This window comes from Coturnix japonica, chromosome 1 (assembly GCF_054131305.1).
Source record: "Coturnix japonica strain WE chromosome 1, WE-NBRP24, whole genome shotgun sequence".
NCBI lineage: Eukaryota > Metazoa > Chordata > Aves > Galliformes > Phasianidae > Coturnix > Coturnix japonica.
Genome location: NC_140663.1, coordinates 69,871,575 through 69,895,754, shown reverse-complemented (window position 1 = coordinate 69,895,754; position 24,180 = coordinate 69,871,575). Strand labels below are relative to the sequence as shown.

Below are 24,180 nucleotides of genomic sequence, written 5' to 3'. Positions count from 1 at the left end.
ACTGGCCCATCTCTGATCCTCCACCTCACAGTAATCACAGTTACTTTTAGAAAAGCATCTAATTACTGCCTCAACTCCTCTCCATCCATCAACCTAAATAACTCCCTGTTGCACAAAGTGCCTAAAGTAAACTTTACTTCTGCGAGCAGCTACCAAATACCCCTCAGGACTGAAGACTGATTGTATCTTTCAATGCAGGTATCCAGTCACATCCAGGTCCTGGCAAGGCGGAAAGCCAGAGAGATTCAAGCCAAGCTTAAGGTACGATGGGTATCCTTTACCATATCATGCATTCCCTGAGTCAGCTGTTCTTTCATCCTCTGTCTTTGAAGAGCTGAAAAAAAGGGGGTGAGGTTAGCCACTGAACTGTGGTAAGCTGGGGAGGTAAAGGTACTTCCCAGGAAGTGCTGTGCAAACACTTGTATTGTTTGAGCTCTGTGACGTCTGAGGCAATTCTATTTAAAGAGTAAAGGAACAATGACTTTTGTTTTAATGTGTCTGATTTCTACCTCCGGTTTATACTGCTGTCTTTCAAGTTTGAGTGTATCTTGGACTTGGGAGCATGGGAAGAGTGTTCAACTGAGAAGTTGGAGTTTATGGCTACAAACGTTGGCCTCTAATCGTTCCCTGGTGCTTTCCCTTCCTTGGCAAGTGTAATTTTACAGGTATTGGTGTGCTATATAGTTCTACTAGAGGTTGTGATATGGAGTTGTCCCTGGTTAAGAAGTGTCTGAATTAGTATAACCACTGGAAGGAGGTTGAAATGCCACCTGACATCTTCTCCAGTAAAATGGTACCAGCTGAACAGATTTTGCACTTTGATTAATTCAGACCTTATCTGAAGAGTTCTGGGCTTATCTTCCTTCTTATGAGAAGGAAAATGGTTGACTTCTGTCTAGCTGCTTAAGTAAATCTGTGTTTTCCTTTCTGTAGTCCTTGTTTTATATCATTGAGAGAGCCAAGGAAGGAAGGTGCATACTGGCCTTCCTGATTTGATGTGATCTGAAGAGAAGCAATTTGCTTCCTTGATTTTTTCCATACTTCAGGTGACTATGAGTGTCCTGATATCTCAGTCTAGTCATGACTTTTAAGTGGACAGCTGTTAGTACATGATTCGTCTTCACTGTCTGGACAACTTCTTGCTGGGCCACACAAGGTGTGGACTGTCTGTGAGTGACGTTGACACTTAGTCTTGACCAGTGCTGGAGTGTGTGCATCTCTAGCATGAGCAGTGATTACTTCTAAAAGTTACGAATGAGCACTACCCTCCTTCCACCACCAGTTCCAGGTCCATGTTATAAGCTGGTGTTGTATCCATAATTTGCCTGTTGTGTTTCCAGGTGTACTGATAAAGGAGCCACAAATTACAACTAATTCAGTGCTTCTAGGTAGTGCCGCCTAAGTTTTAAGCCTGTGGTACTGTTAAGTGGAGAGGCAAGTTAGAGTGAGCAGCAAAAAACTGCCCAGGGTGTTAAAAAGATTTACTGCTTATATCTGTAACCTTGATTCCATTATTTGCATGTCACAGCATGATTGAAAAGCCAATCAGATGAGTCTGTTTGCACTTAGCATTTAAGAGCTGGCAGTTTTTGTTCTCAGGGAATGGAGGTGTTTTGGTGAGCAGCTTGGAGATATTATTTATTCTCCTTTCACATTACTTCTGTACATGTTGAGAGGTCTCCCAGCTGCATGTAGTGAACTATTCACCAGTACCAGAGTGTTCATTTTTGCCTGTCGAGGCAAGTCTGTAGCACTGTTTCAACTCATTTATTTTTTTTTGCTTTCCCTTATCATTTTCATAAAGCAAGGAAAAGGAATCACAATAGCTACTACCCTTCTTCCAGTTTCAGCTGGTAGCTGAGTTTTCTTCTGTCACTGTTAATTTTTCATACTTAATAAACTTATTCATATTTATATAATAGAAATCTGAGCAGCTACATACTGACTTTTCAAGGCAATTAGTCTAATTTCTCCCACACAAATTGAGTTATCTTCTTTAAGTGTGCAGTGTGCCTGTTGTAGATAGATGTGGGGAAGTAGGGTAGAAGATCAAAAACTCTGTTTTTGTATTACATCCACCGATATCCCTGTGATTTGGCCTTTACAAAACCTTATGGGGGAGGATAGAGAGAGAAGAGACCCAAGAGCAAGAACTTAGCGCAGTTCCTAAAATAAATGAGCTCGTGGCTTTGAGAGTTCCTGAAGAGAACAAGATCTTCTTTCAGCAGCTTCTCCAAGCCATGAATTCACCTCCTGCATTGCCATTATAATTATGATGTCACAGATAAAAGCAGAGTGTCTGAAGGATAAAGATTACTTGTATGGGACTGTAGGAAGAAAGGAAGAATATGTGGAAGTACTTATGGCTGTCCATTCATATCCTGGATTTCTTTGTAGAAGAAACAAAGAACGCGCTTTGTTTTCAACATACATTAGCTCCCTTCTTTGTGGCAACTCCACAGTCTTGCTAAAGTACAAAACAGAATGTTCTTGCATATGTTCTTATCCTGGGATTTCTTGTTTCCCCAGGGATGATCAGTTCTACCTGAGAATAAAAGACCTGAACTGAGATAATCTTTTTACAGTGATGATGCCAAACTCCCTTGGTACTGACAATGAGCTTGTTTTTAGAATTTTATTTTATTTTTTTGAGAATGGAAGGTCTTTCCATTAACTATCCTTACCAGTACTTAAAACACTAGTGAATTAGAGTACTAATTTCCATGAGAAAACATTTTAGCTGCAGACAGAAAGGAGAAAGGAGAAATGCTTCACAGTTTCTACAGTGTGAACCCAGCATTTCAGGAAGTAAGATTAGCCACATCTGAAGGTATAGTAATGGTTGAGAGTACTAAGCTTTGAAGAGTTCTTAGGGTATTAATTGGTGAGTCCTCTGCTCAGGTTTTCAGAAATGCTCAGAATCCATTAGATCAGGCAACATATTTATCATTATAATTATTCTGTTTTTTCTCTCTTTCTACTCTTACCCATAGGATCAGACAGCTAAAGATAAAGCTATGCAGAGTATGGCTACAATGTCATCAGCCCAGATAATCTCTGCAGCTGCCTTCCATAGTAAAATGGCCTTGCCAGGTCTCCCACGACCAGCCTATCCTTCTGTTTCTGGGGTGAGTGAACTAGTGTGTTAGAAGAGTTGGGCTGATGACACTTGAATCTTTGAAAGACTATCAAGACCTGCCAAAAGGTGTTTTCTTTGTACAGCAAATTGCTTGCTCACACTGATATGTAACAGTGGAGTTTCATTGTATGCTTTTAAAATAATGACACAAGCAAGAGAATTATCATATTCTCTGGATTTTTCAGCTGCTTGAATTTTTTTTCCTTTTCTCAGTCCATGAAACATTCTGGACCATCCAGACCCTTTGTCAAACTCATCGTTCCCTTGCTTATCCTGAGTGCTTAGATCACAAATGATGATGGCTCTTACACAAAGCTTTTAACACAGAGGGCCTGTCAGCATCCCCTGTCCTTGTGTCATTTGCTTTTACATCACTACTATTAACTATTACTGTGTAGAAAACACCCTCCAAGGATTAAACCAGGAAAGCAGAAAGAGGAGCTGCAGTTGTATCATATCTTTGTCTGAGCTTGTTGTTTCTTTCTTCAAACAGGGGCAAGCCTGGCTTTTTTTTTTTTTCTCTATCCTAAGAGTAATCACCTTTGCGTGTATATTCTCTTGCAGTTTTGGCAAGGAGCTTTGCCAGGACAAGCTGGATCTTCACAAGAGTGAGTATTCCTTTGTCTGAGCAGGTGTTTCCTCCATGCTCCTTGAGGAACATTAGCTAGTTCAAGAATTTTGAAGTGTTAATGTAATCCTTGTTCTTAGGCAGATTCCTTGACTATGGATCTGAGACCTAAGGCCCATGATAAACTTAAGAGTCGCAAGACAATCTTAAACAAATAAAGCCCTATGTCTTCATATGGTATCTTCAGCATGGATTGTACCCTTTTAACATGCCCCATGACTCATCAGACAGCCTAATGTGGGTTAACTTAATGAGCTGCTGAATCTAGCAGCCTGAGACAAGGCAGCTGCATCTCCTTGCTCCCATTTTCAACCAGTAAGGGCGTCTGAGCTTGTGTTCCTGGTGGGCACGCAAACATATGCATTGCACATGCATGCAGATAAACATTGGCCCCCACAAAAAAAAAAACACTGACTAATAGAAATACAAAAAACATCAGCAGCCTCGTTCTGTATCTCTCTCTGGATGACCCGGGTAAAGGTGTGTTAAGGGGATATAGACACATACTGTGGATCTATCCAGTATCTGGCTTTGTGCACTCTGTCCAGTAGCTATCCTTCGATCCTTTGTTTCCCTTTTTGCTGGTGCAGATCCCTCACTTGCACACACAGATAAAACACACATGCATATGAACAAATACACACAGTGAATCTCTTTGGTAGCTGGGCTTGGATATACAGTCCAGCCAGTAAATGGTCCTGTATCTTGACTCTTTCCCAATTTGCCACTCACAAAGATAAACACACACAAACTTGGCTTTCAGTTGCCCTTCAGACTTCACAGTCATTATGTCAGTTGGCCTGGATCTCTTTGTCCCACTGAAAGTAGCCTCCTCAAGGTGCCTCGTCCCTGAAGACATATAGTTAGCCCCAAAGTCATCTGTTTGCTGGCTAGTCTAGCTTGATATTCAGTAGTGAGCATACTCTTAATCGCTATAGCTTCCGACATTACAGAAACATGGCCCCTGCAACCCATAAGTTGGTTCTGTGAATGGCACTTAGATGTCCACAGGCACTACAAAGTACAAAGGAATGAGACCCTTACCCAGGAGAATAATTGGAAATATAATTTAATATGAAGACAGTACCGACTGTAGTGGTAATGTGTAGGACATAGCTAGACAAATGTGCTAATCGTTTTGTATGCATCTTTTATCCTTTTTTTTAATGCTTTTCACTCCAACTATGTGTTCTTGCTCTTTTCTTGTTCAGTTGCTGCTGTTTGTAAGGCAGATCAGGAAACAGAAACTAATAAGCTGTTTTGTGGGGAAAAGTGGTTCATGAAATACTGGAAGCTGTTCTGGAAGAAATGAAAAGTGTTTGTTTTAATAATCTAATCTAAACAAACATTTGATCAAACGTATTTTCCTTTTCCTCTTTCCTTCCCTCCCTCAACTATCTTTGCATACCTGTAGCGTGAAACCTTTTCCTCAACAACCCTATGCTCTACAGCCTTCACTGCCATTACCAGGTATGTAAGAAATACAGTTATTTCTTTCAAATTATGTATTAACTGTCTATTGTTCTTCCACCATGCTGCTTGCATTAGAACACTGAATTTCATCATAACAATTGCCTTTCCTATTCCTCATTGAGTGGAATAATAGATATATTTTTCTTCTCAGTTTCCTCATTTTGAGAAGTTAATCATGTTGGTGATGCTTAATTTTCTGATACTAAGCCAACTTATTTCACTGCTAATTTAGGGCATTTTCAGGTCCTCTTAAAGTCATGTGTTTTCTATGAAATCAAAACCAGGTAGATTATCTTCTATATCAGTTGGTACAACTCTGACAACTGCTGTCTTAGCAGAGTGTGACTGAGAAGCCATTTCTAGCACAGGGGGAGTGAGGAACATATGAATGGTATTTTGCATGATGACTGAAGTTAGAAGAAAATGTTATCGTTCAGCTTTGACAACAGGTTCTTTATTGGAGAGCTGTTACAAATCACCTGTTTCTAAATTTCAGTATATAAATCTTGTATGCTTAGGGTTTGACTCTCCCACTGGCCTCCCACCTTCCTCATCAGCACCAGCTTGGCAAGGACGAAGGGTTGCTAGCTCCAAACTTTGGATGTTAGAGTTCTCTGCATTCTTGGAACAACAGCAAGATCAAGACACGGTAAGATACACTTTTGACTTTCACTCCTCATTTATATTTGGTATTCAGGTAGCTCCTCCTCATTGTGAATATGTGCTATATATGTATGACAATTCTTGTTTAGAAGGCCATCTTTGGGAAACAAAGAACCCAGTTAAAACAGATCCTTTTCTGAAAGGACAGAATTGCTTACAGCAATATAGCCAGTTACATGCCATTTGCTTCTGGCCTCCCTTTCCAGGGTCATGAGACAGTAGTACAGCCCCCACAGGGCTATTCTAACTATCCTGTTCAGCCTAGGAGAATAGACCTAGAATCAAGTGATGGTTAGATCACATGGAGCCACATAATCTCTCTTGTGTACTGAGAACTTAAATTTGGGGTCAGCTGGGACAAATTTGCATCAGTGTGTTTCTGTGAAACCATATATAAAATAGGAGTGATAAGACTTGCCTGTCACACTAAAGCCTTGTGATACGTAAGAAATACATTGGTGATGAGCCAGTTATACTTCCTTTCTCTGAGACAGGAAAACTGCACTTCAAAAAAGACAGTTGCATTTGGCTGGTACCTTGCTGTGGTAACTTAGGCAGTACTTGACAGGATAAGGAGCTTTGATGTTTATTGGCTGAGTGACTTGTGACAGGTAGAATCCTGCATCTCAGGTAATTCCAGACTGTTTTTATGAGGCAATGGCTTAAGAGTGAACTTAGGGGGGAAAAAAAACACGGTAATACTTCAGAAGAAGCAAGAAGCTGGATGTATTCATAAGAAATTAAAAGCAGTATTAACTGGTATTAGTAGAGATCTTTCGGCTAATATTTCTGTTTTATTAGGAAGTGCTATCAAATTTAAAGAAAATTCCTGTAGTCAGGTTTTTCTTGCTGTTTCCTTCTGGATTAAGGTGACAGAGCATCTACTGTCACGGTTCTGGAGTGATGTGTAGAGCAGAGGTACAGACCTTTCCGTATAATCATTTGTATCATCTTCAGAACCCAGCCCTTCATGCACTGTTTATGCTCTCCGCATCAACTGATGAAATAACTGCGTACTTTCTGGGCTTGAAGATCTTTTGAAGTGGTCTTAGAAGCTTTTTGGATTTTTTTGTTGGGATGGACTCACCCAGTTTGCTAAAACGTCAGCTTTTCTTCCATGAAAAGCTGCATGTTCAGAATTTACTGAAAAATTTCCTAATCCCTTGTTTTTCGTGTTCTTGCAGTATAACAAACACCTGTTTGTGCACATCGGGCAGTCAAATCCCAGCTACAGTGATCCTTACCTTGAGGCAGTGGATATCCGACAGATATATGACAAGTTCCCTGAGAAAAAAGGGGGCCTGAAGGAGCTGTTTGAAAGGGGGCCAGCAAATGCCTTCTTCCTTGTCAAATTCTGGGTAAGGGAAGGACTCTTTGTAAGGTATCCATTTGCTATGAAGTTCTTACTTTAAAAGCAGTGGCCTCACAACCTGTTAGATGACAGCTAGATGGCCTCTCACTGAGAGCAGAAGACTAAATACAGTCACAACTCTCTTTGGGGTTCTTTCCTTAATTGCACGGGGTCTTAATTCTGTATTGGAGTGAGATGTATATTTCATGATGTCATCTGTACAGCTCTCATTAGGAGTTTGGTAATGGTGACTGGCACACTTTGAGTTGCTTAATTATATACAAGAGAAGAATTCACAGAAAGTTCTTCTTTGTGCCCTTGTGTTCAGTGTTGAGTGAATTCTCAACACTCAAATGTTGCAGTGGCAACATTTTTCTGACTCCTCTCCTATCTCACTAGCTGTGTTTTGTGCTATGCAAGTACCAGTGATGAACAGATGCACATTGACTGCAGGGACAGTGGTTGAGAGAGCAAAGATAAGAGAGATATGTTATGAAATTTTGATATTTTACTGAATTTATTTCTGGTACATTGGCAAAAGCTTTCTTAATTTAGCCAGGAAAGCATTTTCATTAACGTAAATTTGCAAAGACTGTGCCATTGTACTTCAGCATACAAACAAAACAGTTATGATCATGACAATTATCATAGGTATTACATGGTTAAAAATAATAAAACCTTGGGGCAGTTGCAAGATAGATAGCTGAAGGGAAAGTGTAATGTGATTTGGAGCTTTTCACCTTGAGCTTACAGCTTCAACCCCAGGTCAGGAATGAGATGATGAGAAATGAGCTTCCATATCTTGTACTCTGTGCAAACAGACATTAGAAAGCCTCTTAACTGGTGCCTTCAGAAGTAAGAAGCATTAATCTGTGTGCCTTGAGTTGTGACTTCCGAGCTGTCTCAAATCTAACCTTTCCAGAGCTCAGTTGGAGAATGCTGGCTAGAAGTCTGTGTTTCAATGTCTGATGCTTAGAGCATTAGTTATCAGCAATTCTTGCAGACATAATTTTATTACCCACATATTGTGTACTACTAAGCTTGGTCCCTAAAAGAATTAGCCTCTATCAGAGTACCATCAAGCCTGCTTGAGAAAATTAAGCTAAAAAATTAAATACCAGCTCTGTTTGCCTGTTAATGGAAGATACTAGAGAGAGCAGCACGTTGCTGGGAAGGGTCTCTTTTGACAAACTACTTTGTGTAGTAATTGCCCTGCTAAAAAATGTTTGAGAAAGGAAACAGAAGTCTGATGTGACAAAAGGAGAGGGTGGCTTCTGAGGAAAGGTCCTTGGAAAAGGACATGGAACACACAGTTGCTTTGTTCTATAGAGATCCTAAGCAGATGTTCATGCCAAGGTGAAGTACACTGTCTCCTTTGTGGTATCACATTGAAGTGCTTTGGAAGTTTCAGGAACAAAAATAAAATAGAGGGAGGTGTTAACCAGAGAGACCATCACAGTCAGAATTCCTTAAAGGAAGAAGAATCATAATGAACTTACAATCTAGTGCAAATGAGATTTTATTTATCTAAACTGACAGCATGCTCTTTTTGTGCTTGCAGAGTTGTCTTTGGGGATTTTGTTTGTCTGTTTAATAAGAGAGAGGCAAATGTGGCCTATGTACCTTGTCATACTAACCTAAGTTAGGCTTTGAAGGATTTACATGGTGGAATGTCATTAAGGCTGCTCTCACTGGGCCCACGTAAGGTATCTGGTTTTCAAAGAGCGCCAACTCACTGAAATTGGATTTCCATAAGGAGATGTGCCATAGGACTTGAAAAATCTGTACTCCAATGCCAGTGGTACAATGCACGATGCCTTGGGGTTCATGTCACGAGAGTTATGTGTCTGGGCCTTGATTTGATATTTTGATTTTTCTCTCTCTTGGGTTTTTTTTTTTTTTTAATGCTCTTTCATTCTCTTTCATTGTTGAGTCATATCTGGAGTTTATATCCAGTTTTGTTGGTGGAAATATTGACAGCTGTTTATTACAAGTGAGATAAGTTTACAAGTGAAGTCACTGATTTCGAGAGGAAGCCACTTAGACTTGTATAATGTAAATAATTCAGTCTTTTATATGTTTCTCAGCGTAGGCAGTAGGTAATGAAAATGTGACTTCTGCTGTGGCATTCTGGATGAGAAAGCTGGAGTGCTTCTATGATTCGTATTGTGTATGAAGTATGCATAGGTGTTACTTACATTACTCCTGTTGTAAGATTTCAGCTAGGATTTCCAGGTCAGGTCAGTATAACAGAACTAGTTTAAATAAACAAATATGTGGCAATTTCCTTTCCTTGAGGAAAAGTCCAAAACTTTTTCTTGGTAGATTTATGATTCAGCATGCAGTACTGCGGTCTTATATTTAAACAAAGCTTGTGAGTCATGCCTGTAATTCACTGTGGTACATTTGACTTATAAATCCCTGAGTTTGATGTAATAGATCTGTGTAGTGAAACTCCATCCAACGGGAGAGACCAGATAATATAAAGCAGCAAAACCTGGAAATTCTACAAGACGTTATACTGCTATTTCCAAATACAGACTTAAGTAGACTTGACCAAATGTTTTACAGATTTTGGTCAAGAGCTGTCATACTCTATCCCAGGCTGAAACAAACGCTTTTAACAGATCAAACCATGTGGTTTTAAAAAGAAGAAGAAAACTGAAGTTCAGCTGAGATTTTTATATCTCCCTGAATTTTTACATCTCTATATGTGCCTCAGGTGTTTTACTGTTGTATTGCTTGATTGCTATGGACATCTGTACCAAGTACACTGTCCAAAGATGTGTTGGATAAAATAATTGCTATACTACTGAATTTATAGCATTGTTTTTAACATTACAAAAAAGGTAGTGTGACTGAGAAAGAGTTTGTATTTATTCAGTGGTGTGGTAAATTGTTTATACAACAGCTAACAGCTAAAGCTAAAAGTTGACTAATTTGAGACATAGACAGTGTTTGTAATTCTGCCTTGATTTTGGCATTGGGAGCCTGATAAAATGAACTAGCTCTTGGACCTGGATTGTTGTGCATGACATCTCCATGACATTTCTTCTTGTTCCAACTGCATTCTAGCACATGACAATGAATATGAGACATTAACCTTCAAACACACGGGCAGTGGCTGCTCTGCTCTTTTCCAATGTAATATTATCTTTGCCATCTGTTACTTGTTTCTCCCCATGAACTCCTCCTAAATGCATCGTTATTAATAGTTTGAGGAAGAGCAGCTTTCAGGGCTTTGCCTGTTACTAGAATGGTGTACTTGCACAGTAGAGCTTTCAGAAGTTGTGAAACTATCTAGAAGATATATGGAAAATGAAATAAGTTAAAGACTGACAGTACTTTCACCAAAGCAGATATATGCAGATGAGCGTTACCACCCTCTGTAAGCACCTTTCATATATTGGAAGAGAGCAATAAGGTCTCCCCTCATACTCCACTTCCCCAGACTAGACAGCCCCAGTTCCTTCACTTACTCCTTGTAGGACATATTCTCCAAGCCCTTCACAAGCCTTGTTGCCCTTCTTTGGACCTGCTCCAGCACCTCCATGTCCTTTCTGTACTGAGGTGCCCAAAACTGAACACAGTACTCAAGGTGAGGCCTCACCAATGCCGAGTACAGGGGCAGGATGACTTCCTTAGTCCTGCTCACCACATCATTCCTGATACAAGCCAGGATGCCATTCTCACATTCAGCCGACTGTCCATCAGTACACAAAGGTCCCTTTCCATCAGGCAGCTTTCCAGCCACTCCTCCCTATGCCTGTAGAGTTGTCTGAGGATGTTGTGACCAAAGTGCAGGACCTGACACTTGGCCCTATTGATGCTCTCCATGGATCTCTCCATGATCCTAGAGAGGTTAATCTACCCTCTGGAAGTCCAGTGTGGTAGTTTTGCTGACTCGCCTCTGTGGTTCAACAAGGACTGAGAAATCTAGCATCTTGTGGTCACTACATCCCAGACAGCCTCCAACCTTTACATCCCCCACAAGACCTTCTCTGTTAACAAACAGCAGGTCCAGGAATTTGCTTCCCCTTGTTGGTTCCTTCACCAGGAAGTTATCTCCCACACAATCTAGGAACCTCTGAGACTGTTCCCTATCTGCCGTATTATAAATCCAGAAGATGTCTGGGAAGTTGAAGTCCCCCACGAGAACATGAGGTAGAGACCTTGAGACCTCACCCAACTTAAAAAATGTCTTGTCCACCTCTTCATCCTGATAGCAGCAGTGCAGATTCCCTTTGTCATCCTCTCTTGTCTGCTGTATGCCTTCATTCCTGATTTTTATGATCTTTGCACTTTAATTTCACTGGCAGTCAACAGCTCAAACTCCTACCTAGTAATAGCATATGTAAGGGATTTCTATGTCAGTGGCACGTTTTTCACCAAAGTAATTTCCCAGAGTGTTCAGCAGTCAAAACATGGTTGGCTGCAGGAAGCAGGTTGAATTGCTGAGGCAACTGATACCGAGTATTTAAATGACACAGTCCTGGAAAGCTAGCTAGGTTGCATTTACTCTTACTGTTGGCGAGGACTTCTATTATCTTCTAGCTCAGGAACTGTGTCTTCCCCCTTCTTAGTAGGAGTGTCTCCAGTTTTGAACCGTTCTTAAAGATTTGTTTAGCACATGCTTTTCCATTGACCACAAGGGACACGTGTGCAAAGCTATAGTTTCTCACAGCATTTACTATAGTTTGGATTCTTGCCCAGTCATTGTTTTTGAAAGCCTCAGATGAGCTGAAGACTGTGTCTCAGGGGTCACATTTTTTCAGCATGGAACTCATTGGCAAGTTGAAGACGCATATTTAGAAATAAAATTGGCTATGGCTGATAACAGTGGCTTCTTTTTTCTCTGTTAAAGGAAGTAATCCTATATCTCCATAGCAGGGAAGGCTAACAGATTGAATTCCACTCCTGAGTTGCTGCAGTTCTTAGGTTTTGTATTCATACACATTATTAACATTTTCAGTTTACATAAACCAAGTTGAAAGTAATTCGGGAGCAGATAATGTGTATGTTAAATCATCTCTCATACAAGGCCTGTAGCTTCCATGAGAGGATGGAAACCAGTGTCTGTGATCTGTAAGGCCAATACTCTCTTAGTTTTGAAAGAGGAAGGCAAGTTGCACATTCCTACATGCCCTCTGCGTTTTTGGAGGGAAGTGAATATCACTTCTTTTCTTACATTTGAATGCCCCCTGGTGGAAACTTCAGAAAAACAGCATTTTAAGGAGCTGGTTCCCAGCATTAGAACTTCCATTTGCCAAACTTAGACACAGACATTTGTTGTCCTGCACTGTCCAAGTGGTAAAGATCAGCTAAGGCAAGAGGCTGTGTCACACATTCTTAGGGTTCAATTTCCCTAAAATACATGCAAATTCCCCCCATCATTTTCTGAAGTGGAAACTAGTTTTTAGTGCATACTCTCCAGATTTCTCCTGCAGGCTTGATGCACATTAATCTGTTTTGGACCTTTGGACACTTCTGGCTAAACAAGATTACTTTAGTTCATGGCAAAAAAAAAAAGCCACCACAACAGGTACTTTGGTAACCATCTATTTTTCTTCTTTTTTTTTTACAGGCTGATTTGAACACTAGTATTGAAGATGAATCCAGATCTTTCTATGGTGTTTCTAGTCAATATGAGAGCCCAGAAAATATGGTCATTACCTGTTCCACTAAAGTGTGTTCCTTTGGGAAACAGGTGGTGGAGAAAGTGGAGGTAAGGAGTAGGAACCTTTGCACAAGGTTCTCTCTGGTCGCTATTCTATTATTTCAAGTATTTGTATGCTGAATATGTCTAAAAATAAATATATCCCATATTTCTTGCCAGGGAGATGGATGCCATAGATTATTGTTTCTAAGCTCTGAAGTTATAAAATTGCTTCAGCCTCCAACATTGCATTTTTCAAGACCTGACGGAGGATCTGATAATATTTGATGTTTCTTCCTTAAATCTTAGGAAGAGCTTCTTTACAGAAAGGGTAGTTAAGTACTGGAATAGGCTCCCCAGGGAGGTGGTTGAATCGCCATCCCTGGATGTATTTAAGAGCCATTTGGATGTGGTGCTCAGGGATATGATTTAGTGGATGGTTTTTAGAGTTAGGGTGCTGGTTAAGTTGCGGTTGGACTTGATGATCTTCAGAGTCTTTTCCAACCTGAGTAATTCTATGATTCTATGAAATCTTAGTTTCTGGAGCTTTGGTGATTCTCTGGACTTTCCGGGGAGCAAAGAAAGGTGAAAATAGATCTTCTATAGACTATAGTCAGTTAACAGACTGTGACCATTTATAGACTATGCAGTTATGAGGCTTATTTTAGTTCTTGCATATTTGCAGTTCTAGCAACTGCATAATTATATGTATATCTGGCCCTGAAGAAATTCTTTCTAATGCTGCATTCAGCTGCTGAGAGCTGCTCTTTCTTGCTTTGTCCTGTTGTTTTTTTCAAGGAGCCTTTAGATGCAGAGAGAGCAGCTGAGTGCAGAACGCCAGAAATGCTGTTGTCAGCAGTCAGTTCAAGCTACATTATTTCCCAAGAATCATCTCCAGCCATATGATAGACATATCTGGAATCTGGTTATGGGTTTGCATACGATGGGACTATGTAGATCAAGAAAAACTATTGTGATGCAAAGAAATCAAGCTGAGAAAATTGTAGGGCTCAAGAAGACTGAGGTCTTCTCTTGGTGCAGAGAACTGCAGATAAATGATTAATCAGCTCATTATTGTTAGTAAAATGACTTGAAAAAGTCGTAATTTTTCTGTTCTGAGTTTTTATATGACTGATACTGATGTGATAGCATTAACCTTTTAAGTCCCTTTTCTGTTTTAAACTGCAGACAGAGTACGCACACTATGAAAATGGACACTATTCCTATCGCATTCATCGTTCTCCTCTCTGTGAATACATGATAAACTTCATTCACAAACTCAAGCACCTTCCTGAGAAGTATATGATGAACAGTGTGCTGGAGAACTTTACTGTCTTACAGGTGGGACTTTGAACTGTTTTCCTTGGAAGCCTGTAAGCCCCATGCAAGAGTTCTCTCTTGTGAGTCAAAGCAAATTTCCTTGTACAGTTCAGCATCAAACTTTACTTCATTTTTCACAAGTGCTGTATTGTACCTCAGGACAGGAACTTTTGTTATACTATTGGTCTTTCCTGACTCAGATGCAGCGTAAATTTGGGAAGAGGGCAAAGTTATCTTAAAAAGTGGATTCTTGTAGCGGACTATGAGTTTTAGCCTCTACAAGATGCATTGCAGATCTTTCCCAAAAAGAACCTGAGGCCAGGTGAGCAGATGAGACCCTAGAGGCTGTATCATAGAATGGAAATAGAGTGGTGTTCATTCAGTTCTCTGAAGATGTAGGACTTCAACTTATTACTCTGTTCTGTGGCAGGAGTGGGTGTGTCACAGAAGGTGACCACTCTAAACACAACAAACAGAGCAAAACCATTTGTTTTTGCAAATCCCTTCTCTCTGCAGAAATCTCTAACATCAGGGGGCTGGGGAATAGCAGACCTGCATACTTGGTTGGTCACAACTTTCTTTTATCCTCAATAGACTCTGCTTGGCTCCCTGTCTCTTCATTGCATTGTAGTCCCAACACTGTAAAAGTGCTTTCCTTGGGTGTGCGAGCATGTAGATTGGGGGATGTGGTGACTGAGCTGTGTGTTGTTCCTGTGGAGAATTCTGTTCTTTTCTTACTACTGATTTTTGCTCTCTGTGTTAAAATGTGCAAGTAATCAAATAGCAGATGTGATCTCAGCTTCTTCTCCTTTTCTGTCTAGGTTGTGACAAACAGGGATACACAGGAGACCTTGCTGTGCATAGCATATGTTTTTGAGGTGTCAGCTAGTGACCATGGTGCCCAGCATCACATCTACCGGCTGGTGAAGGACTAGAGACTATCTGCCCTGAGTCATCCATGAGATGCATGTCTGAGGAAAAAGTCTGTGCTTGAAAATCCCTTGTCTCTTTTCACCAAATTGAAAAATAAACTGCAGATACTGTGTATTTTCAGAGAAGCACCTCCAATCTATTCTTTGATTCACAGTGGCAAATATGTATGTATCTCCAGGTTTGTGCAAATGGTGGAAAGGCTTAGAGTCAAGGAAGCTGGCAAATAACTGCTTAAGAGTTTCACTTGAACAGTGTTCTCTGGAATGTATTCCTTACGTTCTGCAACACAACCCTTAAGTACACATAGTGCTGTACATACAGCAGTAGCAGTGGACTGGACCACATACTTAGAGTTTGGCTAGGTGTATTTTATGCCTGGTCACAGTGTGTGATTCCACAAACATTCATCTAGAGGTCAGCACACACACAGACATGCTTACATTTCAATAGGCTGCACTGAAAGTAGTGCTTCCTACTTTTCCCATGGAAACTACAACATGCATAGTAACTCTTCTTGACAGAGAACATTCTCAGCTATAAAAAACTATTCTTCAGTGTAGTTGCCACCATTAGCAATGCATTTTTGTCAGCAATAAGCAAGAGCCTGCATGCCACACTTGCAAAAATCTGCAATAGTGGAGGTGATCCACACGTGCTGTCACCATTACTGAAATGCACCAGCCACCACCTCATTGTGCTAACATTCACTGTTTAGTGTCCGCAAATGTTCAGCAAGCATCCACAAATGTCAATAGGTGCCATATTTTCCATGTGGAGGAATTAAATTCCATATCTTTCTTTTACATGCACTTCCATGTCTGATGCCATTTTGTCAGTTTGTCCCTCTGCTGCCATCTGTTGCATGGCAACAAAATGGAATAGCATCGGGAAGCATCGATGTTTACTATCATACTCCCAACATCTGCTTCTGATGCGGTGGGCCAGTGTAATAAAATATGAGGCATTACTTTCAGATCAGCCCTCACATGTAGATACTTGTTCATCTAGACATGCATGGGAACATGTGTGTAGATATTCCACATATAACCTACACATCTCCTTGTCCAGCTGTTCACCTTAGCAGAGAGGCAGTTACAGGCTCCTCAAGCCTTCCTCCTGTTAGAGGCTGAACATGGTCTCCGTGGCCTTTAAATTACATTTATGCTTAGAAAACTTGGTTTGTTAAATCATGTTGTCTTGCCTAGAAGGTCTTCTGCATGTGTTGGATCTGGTCTCTTAACTGACTAAAATAATTCCTGATTCTTCTGTTTTCCAAATGCAGTTAATACAGCTCTGGGAGCTAGACTGCTCTTTTCTTATGCACCAGTGAAATAACTGTCTCAAGATAACTTGTTACACCTGTTGGCTGCAGACAGTGAGGTGCACAAGTATTGCCAAGAACGCCATTTGGACAGCAAATCACAAGTGGTTCTCTTTCATTTCCAAGGCAGTCAAACCCAATCCTTCTCCTTTAGTTGTAAATAGAGATTGTTTACTCAGGAATTGCTGTGAGTGAACAGTCTTGGTCCCCACAGTGCTACTGATGGAGGGGAAGAGGTAGCCATTCATGTTACTTTAAGGGAAGAGGTGGATGGAATGATATTCTCTGCAAGTCACTGAACAGGCAGTTTATTGCCTATGGCCAGGTAAAGTCTATTAGTGCAGACATGAAGAGGTGATGTTAGATTTCACAATGCAGCATAGCACCTTAAAGGAGACACTTCACACATTTGTTTCAAATGTTTCCATCCTTGCATTTTTGGCATAGAGAAAAATAATTACTCATACTTCAGGCATCTGATATACTGTCTAAAATCAAAGGATTTATTGGAATTCCAGCAGGTAAGGAAGACTTCAGTCATACGCATATGAAATCTGACTTTTTTCAAGAATTTATGGGCTTTGGTGGTACTCCCTTCTACAGATCTCAGTGTGATGGTTAAAGGTCTTTGTGGACTTTGTGAAAGTCCTTTATATTCAGGCCTATAATGCTGCCTCTAGGTTTGTAATACTTAGTTTATGAACTAAGGTTGAATATAACCATTTCTGAGTCTGTGTTGAAGCTGGGTGAGTTCATTCTTCGCAAGGAAGTCATGTCCAAGCAACAGTAAGAAACAAGCTACTAAAATTCAACTTAAAAATCAAGATAGTTAAGTTACTCAACAATGTTTTCTTTTTTTTTTATCTCAGTCTTCACTGGCAGTTGTCTCTCCCACATCTCCCAAGTCACAGAATCTCAAGACAGCCACCCACCACAGAAGAAGACCGGATCTGAGACTATCTGAGGAACCTGAACGTGTTGAAGTCCATGGGACGTGATGAAATTCACCTCAGGGTCTTGAAAGAACTGGTAGCTGAAGTATGCTAAGCCACAGTCCCTTGTATTTGAAAAGCATTGGTGAGGTGAAGTCCCCAGTGACCGGAAAAGAGGAAATATGACATTTGTTTTTTAAAAGGGTTAAAAAGAAAGACCCAGGAATTACCAACCAGTCAGCCTCACCTCGGTGCCTGATAAAATCATGGAACAGATCCCCCTGAAGACTATGTGATGGTATATGCGAGACAGGGAGGTGACTGAATGCAGCCAACATGGCTTGACCAGGGGTGAATCATGCCTGACTAACTTGGTGGTCTTGTATGAGAGAATGACAGCACTGGTGAAAAAGGGAAGAGCAATGGACTTGACTTATGTACAGCTTTTGATACAATCGCTCCAGAACATCCTAGTCCCTAAATTGGAGAGACATGGATTTGATGGATGGCCTGTTCAGTAGATTGGCTGTATGGCTGCGTCCGAAGAGTCATGGTCTCAATGTCCAGGTCAAGTGGTGTCCCTCAAGCGTTTACAACTTAATCCATGATGTAGGCAGTGGGATTAAGTGCAAGTTTGTGGATAACAGCAAGCTGAGAGGTGCAGATGATATTTTTTAAGAAAGGAATGCCATCCAGAATGACCTCGACAGGCTTGAGGAGTGAAATTCAACAAGGCTATATACAAGGTCTTGCACCTAGGTTGAGACAGTCCCTGACACCAACACAGACTTGGTGATGAACTGATTGAGTGCAGTCCTGCAGGAAATGACCTGGGGATACTGATGGATGAAAAACAGGGAACAATTGGATATGAGCTGGCAACGTGTGCTTGCAATCCAGAAAGATAATCATATTCTAGGCTGCATCAAAAAGAAATGTGGTAGGGAGGCTGAGAGAGGTGATTCTCCCAGTATTCTGCACTCATGAGATCTCTCACCTAGAGTACTAGATCTGAGGTCCCCAGTGCAAGAAAGACGTAGACAGTCAGAGTAGATTCAGAAGAAGGTAACAAAGATGATCTAAGGGCTGGAGTGCCTCTCCTATGAAGACTGGCTGAGAAGGTTGTTGGGCTTTTTATCTTTGTGACCTAGAGAAGAAAAGGCTCCAGTAAGACATTGTTGTGTCTTCCCAATACATAAACAGAGCCTACAAAAAAGATGAGAGACTCTACCAGGGAGTGTATTGATGGGACATGGGGCAGTGGTTTTGAACTGAAGGAGGGTAGGTTTATGTTGGATATAAGGAATAATTTTATTTTTTCTATGGGATTGTTTAGATACCGGAAGAAGTTGCCCAGAGAAGTAGTAGATGCCCCATTACTAGAAATGTTCAGAGTTGGGTTGGGTGGGACTTTGAGCAACATGATCTAGTGAAAGGTGTCCCTGCCCATGCCAGGGCAGGGAGGGGAACTCAATGATCCTTAAGCATCTGCTCCAGATCAAGCCATTCTATGATTCTAAGTTTATTATGGGAAATAATAATAATATGGAATTCCTCTCACAACATTTTTATCTGAAGTATGTATTTTTGCTGATTAAGCTACCAGCAGTAAGATGAAAAGCAAAGGACTAAAGGCTATTGACAAAGATGGCAGATGACTGTTAGCTGAGAAGAGGGTGTGTACTGAAAAGATCAGTGTAGGTCTTTAAACATGTTTAACAGAGTAATGAGTGACCTGGAGGAGAGAGAAAGCATCAGGATAACTTAATTTGCAGATAGTACTAAAGGACAACTTAGCTAACTGGGTATGTATTGGAGTATTTTGAACAGGACTGAAACACTAAGCTTGAACTGGGAGAATAAAATTCTAAGAATAATTTGAGATATAAATTAAAAGGTCCTTAAAAAAAATTCTAGCCAACAAAAAACATGAGACAGATGGCATTTGAAAAGTGAACTATCAGAAAGGTGGTCACTGCTTGAAATTTTTGTGGAGTTCTAGAACCACAGGATCATAGAATTGTTTGAATTGGAAGGGACCCTTAAAGGTCATCTAGTCAAAGATGGTGAAGGGCCTTTGCAACAAACATAGTCTGAAACCATTTCCTCCTGTCCTATCACAACAAACTTGAGAGTCAGTTTGTTTCCTTATTATAGCCCTCATTTAGATACTGAAAGGGTGCAATCAAGCCCTTTTCACCAGGTCTGTGTTCTACCCTTTTGACCCCCACCTTATCATAGTATTATAGTATCGTAGTATCGTAGTATCATAGTATCATAGTATCATAGTATCATATTATAGTCTCGTGTGGGTTGGAAGGGACCTTACATTGATAGTGGGTGTTTCTATGACACAGGCGCAAGACCTTGTGCTTGGTTTCATTGAACCTCATGAGGTTCTCTTGGGCCCACTGCTTGAGCCTGTCTAGGTCTCTCTGGATGGCATTCCTTTTGCATGTTGACCACAGGATACAGTTTGGTGTCATTAGGAAACTTGATGCAGATGAAGCAATCCTACTGTCAGTGTCATTGAGGTAGGTATTAATGAGTATCAGTTTCAGTACTGACCCCTGAGAGACACCACTCACCACTAATCTCTATCTGGACATGGAGACTTCAGGCACCATTCTCAGTGCAAACAGTTCCCCACCCACTGAACAGTCCATTTGTCAAATCTATGTCTTTCCAATTTGGAGAAAAAGATGTTATGAAGAACCATATCAAAAGCTGTAATGAAGCCCAAATAAATGATAACAGTGGCCCTTCCACAAACCCAGTTACACCATCATGGAAATCCATAGAGCATGATCCCAAATTGTACAGAACAGAATTAACTGCCAAGGGTCAGATGTACAAAAATCAAATGCCAGTGCCAGAACTGAACATGCTGCTCATGGCCAGCATGTAATACAGAACCATGCAAGAGAATGAAGGGATGTGGGTAAAGAGAATAGCAAAGATGCTGCTATCAAGTCAGAGCTGGGGAAAGACTGTTTTGCTCATGTTGTTCAAGAGGAGTCCATGTATGTATTTGTTTATATAAATAAAACTTTTCCTCCTAAACTTGCAGACCTTGTACTTCCAAGACTGTTTCTAAGAACTGTGCAGGGCAGTATTGTAGTTTAACCCAACAGGTGACTAAGCACCACACAGACTTTCTCTCACTTCCCCCCTTCCCAGGGGGGCCACAAAGATGGTGAAGGGCCTGGAGCATCTCCCCTGTGAAGAAAGGCTAAGTGAACAGAGTCTGTTTAGCCTTGAGGAAAGAAGACTGAGAAGGGACCTGATCCAGGTCTATAAATATCTGAGGTGTGGGGGGCAAAGTGGTGAGGTCAGACTCTTTTCAGCAGTGTGTGGAGACAGGACAAGGGGAAAGGGGCAGAAACTGGAGCATAGGAAGTTCTGCACGAATGTGCATAAGAACTTCTTTACAGTGAGGGTGACGGAGCACTGGAACAGGCTGCCCAGGGAGGTGGTGGAGTCTCCTTCTCTGGAGATTTTCAAGACCCACCTGGACGCCTACCTGTGTGACGTGGTGTAGGGAGCCTGCTTTGGCAGGGGGGCTGGACTCAGTGATCCCTGGAGGTCCCTTCCAACTCCTATGATTCTGTGATTCTACAGAGTCTTCTAACCACTCTGCCCCAAGCCTGTAGTATTGCCTGAGGTTGTTGTGGCCAAAGTGCAGGACCTGGCACTTTGTCCTGTTGAATGTCATTAGTGCTGTTGCACTAATACAGTGACTAAATCTGGTCCAGTTGGTAGCTCTCTTTCTAAAATACAAAGCTGAGGATATGTCTTTGCAGAGCTCCAGTTGACATCCTTCCCCTTTGTATAAAGTTTTATGAATTTACACAAGCAGGATCACGGATGTTCAAAACAAACATTTGTGTGAATGACAGAAGTCAGGTCTATTTCAAATAACAACATTTGATCTAAAGAACCTCTTTTCAGTGTGTTTATCCGACAGCCTTGATAGCAAATACGTTCAACAAAGCATTTCTGAGTTTTTTGTTATTGTAAGATAAAAGATGACGCTATGTTAAGAATGTCAACAAATGTTTCTTTCTCCAACGCCATCCACATTTTGACATACACAGAGAAATATTTTTAGTGGAAAGAATGGAAATGTTTGGATAGCACAATTCTGTGAGGGTTTTCTCCCAGGAGTTCAAAGTTCCTTTGGCTCATATTGATAGAATTAGATGTATTCTATTGCCTTTGGAGCTTGGGCTTGTGGACATTGCTATTAAGGTCTGCTCAGGTTTAGTCCTTTGGTTTCCTAAGCTAGCATTATTTGGCCACTTAGAGGGCACTGTTACTTGAGGAGAATACAGATAGAAATAATTGAATCCTTAGTCCTATTTGAAATTTGTTGCAGATGTTTATAGTTTATATAAATGGTGTAAGGAAGGCCTGCAGTAATAAATGTGATTCAGAATCATAGTGCTTGCTTAAATGGGCACTCTTGGATACCACAGTACTTACAGAGATGTAGAGATTTTACTGCTTTTACATCTTGTGACAGCGAGATGGTGATAAACATCTGCAAGCGCTGTATCTGAAGCTGGACCTCATGGCTGCAGACCCTTAATGTTGTGTGAGCAGCTCAGAGGTGGCAGGTACCACATGAGGCAGAGTTTCTTCATCTGTGTAACGACTTCAGTGCTTATAAGTTCCTCCTAGGGGCTGCAGTGCATGATGGAGCTGCATCCCCAAAGCTGTTCTGCAGACAGACTCGCTGTGCAGATGGAGGGCCGCTCAGCAGCTGTGTCACCGCAGGGCTGTTGGCCAGCAAGATTGTTAAAGACTAACAAACACTTGATGAAGTCCTGACATAAGTTCTCCGTTTCCTATTTAGAAGATCACTGTTTGTTTGAACTCCACATTTTGCTTTGTTTTGTGAAGTGTGATTTTGCTTTCTTTTGCCATAGACGTTCTTTATTTTTTCTTTCCTCAAACAATCCAGCTTCCGTTCATTTTGTACCAGGCTGACACGCTTTCCAGTTATGCAGCAAATCGAAAAGTTTGTTTCATAAACAAACAAGATATCAAAGCTGGAGGGGATGTGTCTCTGTGGATGTGTCTCTGTGGTTTTATTTCAATAACTGACAGATATTTGCATGTAGGCCTTTACGTTTCAAGTGCAGTACTTCAGTCAGTTTGGTTTCATATGCTGTCGGATGTGAACCAGCTTCTGCTTTCTTGGTTGGAGTTTGTATTCTGCTTTTCTGCTTACAGTTTCATAAAGAAACATTGTGCTACAACAAGCGAGGTTTTATTGTGTGGGTTTGGATTGTTTTTTTTTCCTGTTTGCCCAAAATATTGATCTTAATGTTAGCTTAAAGAGTGGAAATAACAGCAGGGACCATTGCTGGCTCTGGAAACAACGTCTGCTTGGCCTTGAGCTCTTTGCTGCACGGAGTGAATTTGGCACGAGTGCTTGTTCTGTACACACAAGTCCTATAGATGGAGGGTACCACTCAGTGAAGATTTTTAGAGCATTCCTCCCAAAATCCTCAGCAGCTGCATTAGAATGAACTTATTTAACACATTCTGCAACACTTCAACACTCACAGCACTGACACAGCCACTGGATGTGGTGCAGACGCGCTTTGCTGGCCAGCCTGGCGCTGTGGGTTTGGGGTATGGACAGTGTGTGTGTGAAGGATGCCTGTATTCACACCACACGTGAACCTGGGTGGCAACCTTGCATCTCATTAACAACTCCAACGGTTGAGATGTTCACTGGAAAAAACGTGTACTAGCTGAAGTGCGTGTATTTGAACACACAGGCGAATACCTGACATTCTTGGTAGAACCCACTTTTTCCACTAGCAAATGCATGGCATAAAACTCCCCTGCCATGAGCAACACATCCATTTGAGGAAACAGAACATATCTGTTCTTCCGAAGAAGTAGGATTGATAAGAAGCATTCATCAGAAGGTCCTTCACGTGCAAACACAAAGCAGTTTTGCTTGCTGTGAGGGAAGAAGGTGTTTGAAGAAGTCTAATTCAGAACACGACAAAATCAAGAGCAGCACAGCATAAAGCTTGTTCAAGGCATTGTTACCTGTGAGTTTCTGTGCCAAAGCAAGGTGTGAGTGTGGATCCAGAGTGATGCAGGTGAGACCATGAATACACTGCTGTTTGCATCAGCTCCAGATTAAACACTGCGTGTGGATGGATCCTGATAGCGCCCTCTCATGTGTGCCCCAAGCAACGCAGACCACAAGACCTCGCAATACAAAAGATCAGAACTGAAGGCTGCTGGCAGGCCTGGGACATGGCTGAGGAAACAGGAAGAGAAGCTGAACTTATAACTGATGTCTTAAGCAGGATTTCCACTTATTGAAATTAATTTCTGAAATCATGAGAAATAAATTCTGGAAAGGAATGAGAAAACTAGATCAGGTTGCTCAGGGCCCCATCCAACCTGGCCTTGATTTCCTCCAGGAATGAGGCACCGCAGCTTATCTGAGCAGCCTGCGCCATTGCCCTCTTAGTTAATGATGAACCGTCTCCCTTGAGCCTTCTCCTAGGTAAATAAACCCAATCCCTCCGACCTTTCTTCACAGGAGAAATGCTGTTCCTGGGCTGCTTTGGCTGCTGTGAGGGCTCAGTCCTTGTGCAGGAGCAGAGAGGCACATGATAACCTCGAACCTAAGCCATTAAAGACGAACATGAACAGCAGGTGCTGCTCTAAACTTGTAAATACAGCTCGGGGCCGGGCTTTGCTTAGTCTGACTGTAATGAAGCAGGAGG

General features: G+C 41.3%; 1 protein-coding gene across 9 annotated transcripts in view; it reads left to right on the top strand.

Moving 5' to 3' along the window:
* The window catches only part of TEAD4 (TEA domain transcription factor 4), a 47,017-nt gene extending 26,538 nt beyond the window's left edge, over nt 1–20,479 (top strand). For 3 of the 9 annotated variants that reach the window (XM_032446770.2, XM_085544286.1, XM_085544291.1), the window contains exons 4-12: nt 199–261; nt 2,994–3,128; nt 3,704–3,747; nt 5,182–5,237; nt 5,759–5,889; nt 7,088–7,261; nt 12,839–12,979; nt 14,099–14,251; nt 15,052–15,288. In XM_032446770.2, coding sequence (XP_032302661.1) covers nt 199–261; nt 2,994–3,128; nt 3,704–3,747; nt 5,182–5,237; nt 5,759–5,889; nt 7,088–7,261; nt 12,839–12,979; nt 14,099–14,251; nt 15,052–15,165 — 1,011 coding nt within the window. In that variant the 3' untranslated portion in view covers nt 15,166–15,288. Of the gene's footprint in view, nt 1–198; nt 262–2,993; nt 3,129–3,703; nt 3,748–5,181; nt 5,238–5,758; nt 5,890–7,087; nt 7,262–12,838; nt 12,980–14,098; nt 14,311–15,051; nt 15,289–17,353 lie in introns of those variants that run through there. The other 6 variants (XR_014944990.1, XM_015871755.3, XM_015871765.3 and 3 more) reach the window with 6 other exon arrangements.
* The last annotated feature ends 3,701 nt before the right edge of the window (nt 20,480–24,180 follow it).